This window comes from Lactuca sativa, chromosome 1, assembly GCF_002870075.4.
Source record: "Lactuca sativa cultivar Salinas chromosome 1, Lsat_Salinas_v11, whole genome shotgun sequence".
Taxonomy (NCBI): Eukaryota; Viridiplantae; Streptophyta; class Magnoliopsida; order Asterales; family Asteraceae; genus Lactuca; species Lactuca sativa.
In genome coordinates this window covers 131,957,849-131,964,520 of record NC_056623.2, presented here as the reverse complement: position 1 = coordinate 131,964,520, position 6,672 = coordinate 131,957,849, and the positions used below count along the sequence as shown (strand labels likewise).

The 6,672-nt window shown below is 33.9% G+C and overlaps 1 protein-coding gene across 21 annotated transcripts; it reads left to right on the top strand.

Annotated features, from left to right (window-relative positions):
- Window positions 1-1,570: 1,570 nt before the first annotated feature.
- Window positions 1,571-6,084, top strand: LOC111909398 (uncharacterized). Of its 21 annotated transcripts, none has more exons than XR_008224026.1 (15): window positions 1,812-2,409; window positions 2,818-2,880; window positions 2,995-3,244; window positions 3,330-3,384; window positions 3,462-3,486; window positions 3,571-3,681; window positions 3,764-3,916; window positions 4,266-4,320; window positions 4,417-4,533; window positions 4,633-4,723; window positions 4,804-4,860; window positions 4,960-4,996; window positions 5,304-5,426; window positions 5,503-5,613; window positions 5,689-6,084. XR_008224026.1 is itself a non-coding variant. In XM_023905219.3 (10 exons), the coding sequence occupies exons 6-10, from the start codon at window positions 4,841-4,843 to the stop codon at window positions 5,899-5,901; spliced, it is 504 nt and encodes a 167-aa protein (XP_023760987.3). In that variant the 5' UTR covers window positions 3,456-3,486; window positions 3,571-3,681; window positions 3,764-3,916; window positions 4,266-4,320; window positions 4,417-4,533; window positions 4,804-4,840; the 3' UTR covers window positions 5,902-6,084. The 21 variants fall into 21 exon arrangements, 1 of the variants encoding a protein (XP_023760987.3); XR_008224024.1 differs by having other exon boundaries at window positions 1,815-2,409; window positions 4,633-4,717; XR_008224025.1 differs by having other exon boundaries at window positions 1,780-2,409; window positions 4,960-5,426.
- Window positions 6,085-6,672: the final 588 nt, after the last annotated feature.

Here is a 6,672-nt window from a genome sequence, read left to right as displayed (position 1 = left end):
AGTGCCACCTGCTTTTTAGCAATTAGATTATCCACGTTCACGAGTATATCCAACTCAACCTTCAATTATGATTTCTCTTTCAACATAATTAATATATGGCCAAGTGAGAGCATCAACTAAAGAAAACTTTCCCCTTTGATATCAACTTGGTTCGTCGTCGATCTTTATTTTTTATATTATTTTAATAGATCTTTTTTTGTCTTTAGTGAGCAACTAGAGGCAAAAAAACCACCGATGGGATAGTCTTACGTCTCTTTTTTCAGATTGTACATGTATCCCATTTACATGGTGCTTTGCTTTTTCCTTCACATCTCTTTCTAATATATAATTTCAAATATAAAACAAAACCCTATAAACTTTGTGTTTCAATTGGATTTGATCACTTAATTATTTTTTGAGTAAATTACATAAATGGTCATCGTGGTTTATACTAAATTCCCGAACACTTTTTCCTAACTCGGATTATCATGTACTGTAATAGAAAATGACTTGTAAGGGTAAGAAAGTTTTAAAAACGTTCAAAATAGACGATCGAAGTTTTGTTTATTCAAAAAATATCATCCAACTAAGGGTTATGTAAAAAAACACCAAAAAAATATTTCATTAATTTGTTCAAATCTTACCTAGGGAAACCGGCATGTGTAGGTTAATAATTTGATTTTACCTGTTAAAAAAATGAAAAAAAATGACATGGACTGATATGTCCATTAAGTGAGGCATACGTGGGATTTATTCCATTTCTCGTAGACAACAGGAAGAGAGGGAGGGAGGTCGACTCCTCTACGCCGCCATAATAATCCACACAAACAGTCGAGAATTCGAAATAGAACTTGAGATCCTTTGCAAAGTTCGTCACAGCAATGTCGTAAACTTGTTAGGATATTTTCAGAAATGGGAGAACGATTACTGGTTTACGAATTCATGTCACATGGTACGCTTCACGACCATCTTCATGGCGGTTTCTCGCCGTTCAATTGGCCACTCCTGTTACCAATCGCGATGCAAGATGCAAAAGGCCTTGAATTTCTCCACATTGAAATCAACCTTTCGATAGCTGATCGTGACGTGAAAAGTTTGAGCATTCTCCTAGATTCTGATTGGGGTACTAGAATCTCCGACTTCGGTCTTTCGGAAACGACGACGACGTGATTCTTGACATGAGAGACGACATTTACAACTTAGGAACCGTGTTCCTTGAAATTCTGAGTGGTCGAAAAGCTAACAATCGAGACTACTCACCTTCAATGGGCTATGTCGTTGATTAAACAGAGGAAAGCAGTTGCGATCATCAAGAGGTATGTTGGATTACCATGTGTCGTCGTGCCGTTATTGAAGCTAGTACAAATGACAGACGTTGTCGTGAGGGTGAATACATGTGAGAGACCATCAATGACGAAAGTTGCAACATGCTTGGAGCAAATTATGAGAGAAAGTTTGATTAGCAAGTCACATAATAACGTAAAGTAACAACATATGACTAATTACCTATGGTTTGCAGTGCTTAAACCTTCAAAAAGTTGACTTTGGCTTTTACAGATTCTTTAATCATCTCAGAGAAGGTTTGCAATGCTTAAACATTCAAAAAGTTGACATTGACTTTTACATGTTTTGAAGAATCATCTCAAAGTTCACAAGGATTTGTGTCATCAAGCGTACTCTTTGTCTTGGGAATTTTTGACCTTGAGCTAGAATGGAACGTTTCACTAGTTAAATATGCCAACTCATTCACTACTAGAAACCTGACTTTCAGCAACGGAATCAGCGACGGAACTTTTCCGTAGCTAATTAGCTAAGGTTTTCCGAGGGATCAGCTACAGATTTCACAAATACCTCAACCAAATTAATTTCAGAATTTTAGTGAGGGGTTACCGAGGGCTTAGCGACAGATTGTTCTTTTTTTTTCTACAAAAGGAATCCCTTGCTAATTTGTAGCAAATTTAAAGATCTTTAGCTAGGGAACAGCGACAGATTTCTTAGAAACAGAGGATTTTTTTCTTGGACATCGCCAATCAGTCGCTGAAAGGCCCACTCCCTTTTTTCATTCTGTGCTATTTTTTTCTTTGTTCCCTCGTTTTATTTTCATCCTCTCTAAATTTCCCCCCAAAAGCCCTAAACGCGATTTCCTCCCAAAACCCTAAACCATAGTACGTCGACTCAATTCCCTCCTCCCCCTAGAAATAACCTCCACCACCATCCACCTGCATCGCCTCTCTTACCTGTATCTCCCCTCTTTGAAGTTTACTTGAAGCAACGCCAAGGAACATTCTCGTTGGATTTCCTCTTGGTTCGTCTCCTTTCCTCGTCCACTCGATGTTTCCTGCCAACATAGTTCGATCTATTGGTTGCTTGAAAACTGTGGTGGTTATCCCTTCCAAGATCTTGTTCTTACAAATTTGATTAACTTAGAAGGTAATTTTGAACCTTATGGATGATATGCATAATTTTAGGCCAATGTTATGTGTTAGATGATCGTACTAGCTGCAAATTGATGTTACAATTGATGAATAGTGTGTACGTAAAAGAAAACAACTGGCAATTTACTGTTTGTTGAACATAGTTGTTGAAAAGAAAAGTTGCATGTGGCTCTTTAGCAACGAACTCTGCATCATTTTTTAGCAAAGCATACTCTGCATACTTCAAAACAATAGATAAATAAATACAAAGACTTTGTTGCATGGTTGCAAATTCAAGATAGAAAGATGTAACTGGTATGTATTGTCACATGTTTCTATCCACTTATATAGTAGTCTTTTCAGGATATGGTCATCTGATCATCAGGAGGTCATTTTACCTCTGTTAATTTATTATTTGTTACAGGTAGATGCTGCTCTTATTGCAACTGGAAGAGCTCCATTCACAGAAGGGCTTGGTCTTGAGAGTGTAAGTGAACTCATCAATACATCTACAAAGATGCATTTCTTAGGGTTTAGGGTTTTAGGATATTTTTGATGATGAAAATACAGAGGGCATTATTGTCTTTTTTGATTTTTATAGGTGAATGTTCAAACACAATGTGGTTTTATTCCTGTTGATGAACGCATGAGAGTGATTGACTCAAAGGGAGAACTGGTATTGACTCAAAATTGACATCAAAATTTTAATTGGATTTTTTTAAGTTTATTTCTTTAAACATAAACTGATAAAATATTGGTCTTTTTGGGTCACTCACTTGTATTGCATTGGTGATGCTAATGGAAAGATGATGCTTGCTCATGTAGCAAGTGCCCAGGGTATTTCATTTCAGGTATCTTAATCATTACTATAGGGAAAATGACATTGTGAATTCCCTTTAATACCCTTATATATATAATTGTTTTTGATTAATATAGCTGCTGAACAAGTTTCTGGAAAAGATCAACACTTACTGACATTTATAACCAACAGGTTGTTGATTTTCTAAGATAATCATTTAGAAAAAGAAAATTTTAATTATTGTAAATCTTTTTTTGTTTCTTTTGCAGAGAGGCATTGTGAACTAGTTAAGTGGTTAGTATCTTATCTAATAAGATGCAATAAACATTAACTTGGTGATTGAATTTTGAAATATGTTTTATTTATTTATGTGATTAGTTGGGACTTTAGGCTATGAGTACAGGGTATGGAAATCCTTAGTTACAATGTAGTGCAGCTGATGAACGTTCCAAGCTATTGGCTTATGAAGTTATTGGATTAGAAGAGAAGGTATAAATTTACTTAACTAAGTTAAAAATACAATGTCATATCTTTTTTAGATAGTATATTCATAAACAGGTGTCTTTTGTAGGCACTCAGATTGAGGTCAAATGAGCTAAAATTTGAGAGGCAACTGGAGAACATTATCTTATCTTATTCTCTTTTCTCTTAGGTTGATCAACCTTGTCACATGACACGGGTTTGTTCTAGGGCTCTTATCTTTATTGGCGGTCAATATTTGAAGGTAATTTAAGTTCTAACATATCTTCATTGCTGATCGATATTTGAAAGTATTTTAAGTTTTAGCTTACCTAAATGATTCATATGAGAGTTCATTTCGTTCCTATAAGTTCAACTTGAACACTAAATTGTACAATATTGAGAAAGGGATCTCATCCATGGGGATCTATTTGTTTTAGGTCAAGTAAGTTTCATGTTTTGGATCCAAAGTTAATTGAATATGGTGTTAGATAATAATTAACCATAAAACTAAAGGAAACCGTTTAAACAAATAGATGGATAATGACTTGTAGGGATTGGAGTTGATTCTAGATGCAGTTAATTATAATCTTTATCATGTTGACAATAAATAGATATGGTGCTAGTGGTGGTTATCCTTCTCAACAAGGAATCATTAGGGATGCTCAGGTTTCATTCTAGCCATAATCCATTAAAATGATTTTCTTTTTCTTTTTTCTTTTTTTATTTAATTTATTTGAACTCAATCACATACATTTCAACTAGGCTTCTCCAGATCATCTCAGCCAGAGGATAGACATTGACACTTCTCAACTAGTTGCCTTTGGAAGGTCTCTTGGTGGAGCAGTTGGTGTTGTAGTTACCAAAAATAACCTTGACAAGGTATCTTATCTCCATTATAAATTTATCATTTTCATCTATTATTTTTCATATTGAGAAAAATCCAAATGTTTTTTTACATGAACTTTCACTATATCACAGGTTGCTGCATCAATACTAGAGAACACTCTTACATTATTCTTGAAACTACTAAGACCTTTAATTTACACTAAGCGTTGGATTACATGTGAATGTTGTTTATTGACTTAAGTAGTTAATTTAATGATACATATACTTAATATTACTAATAATTCTGCTCTTTTTTCTTATTAGTTCTCATGAAACGTGAGTCAAACCTGTGGGATAATTGATGAAGAAAGGAAGGGAGAGGTATATGTTGAGCTAGTATTCGCTTAATTTTCATTTTGCAAAACAGGTCATTTTTTAATTTTTTTAGAAGCTTATTCTTCCTGTGTGTAATGGTGATAGCTACAACTTTCATGCTACTGGGAGAGAAGATATAGATGTACGTATATTTTTTAGACTTTTTTTGTCAACTAGAAGGTGATCTGTTACATAAGCACTAAAATCTGTCCCACTTTACTACCCGAGTTGATCAATTTGCATCAACTCTTTTTCATTGATGCTTAAATTATGTTTAGGTAGAGGGAACCTTTCCTAATGGAACAAAGTTAATTACTGTAGATGATCCAGTATCTTGTGAAAATGGAAATCTTGAAATAGCTTTACATGGATATTTTCTTCCACGTCAGCAATCTGTACTTTCATCTTTTCAGATCCATTTTACTTATCTTGGGTGCCAAATTTGACAGATATTTGTAGAAAGTTGTAAGATTCATGGAGAACTAACCTTTGGACATAGATATATAATGCTTAATTCTAGAAGGGAAGCAGTAGTCCTTAAAGTAACTAACAATGGAGATAGACCAATACAGGTGGCTTCCTACTTTCCTTTTCACATTTTAATATTTTTCTCTTATATAATTACTTAAATAAATACTATTTTTACAGGTTGGAAGCCATTACCATTTTATCGAGGTCAATCCAAGTTTAATTTTTGATCAAAGAAAAGCATATGGCATGAGACTAAATATACCCACAGGAACAACTACTAGATTTGAGGTCAAATACTTCACCTTAAGGCACTATATGTTATGTAAATTAAAAATAAATATGCACTTAAGTTTACTTTTCCAGCCAGGGGATGCAAAATCTGTCACTCTTGTAAAAATTGGTGGCATGCAAGTAATGGAATCAATACATGCAATTGCAGACAGCCCTGTCACTGATTCCAATGTCAAAACAGTAATGGAATCAATACGTGCAAGAGGATTCGGCAATTCCAAAGATACTAGTACCAAGTTAAGATATCAAAAGCTGTTTCTTTTGGTATTTCTGTATAAACAATAATTGTGTGTGTTATTTAATTTGCAGTAATGGTATCATTATAGAAGGATCTCCACTAGCATATAAAATTTTGGTTTTGAATGTTTTTTGAATGATACTTTGGTGAACTTTGATAGTTCTGGTATTGTAATGTTTGGTTGTGTCATTATTGATGTTTTTTTGTATAATAATTTGATGATTGTAGTATTTTTTTTTTGTTTAGAATCATAATAAAAAATGATATTACATGTTTGCAACAGATCAGTGAATTAAAAAAAAAAAATTAATGTATAAATTTTGCGAGGGATTAGCTATGGAAAAAAAATCATGTCTAAAGTTTGCGTCGGATCAGCGACGGAAAAAAAAATAATTATATGAATTTTGCAAGGGATTAGCTACAGAAAAAAAAAAAATTGATCATAGAAATTTGCGACAGAATAGCGACGGAATGACTTTATCAAAATTTGTCGCCAATGTCCTGAGTAAATGTATTGAGTGACATTTAGCGACGGATATTCTGTCGCTACATTTGTCGCAAGGAAAAACCGATCTGTTGCTAAAACCCTCGCTGGGAAATTAGCCACATTTAAATTACCTATGGAGTGAATCCGTCGCTGATCCATCGCAAACAACATTTAGCGACAGAATATCGATGGATTCGTCCGTCTCTAAAACCCATGTTTCTAGTAGTGATTAGTAATATCAGGGGCAAAGCCCAAATTATTTTTTAGGGTTTTCCTCATATATATATATATATATATATATATATATATATATATATATATATATATATAT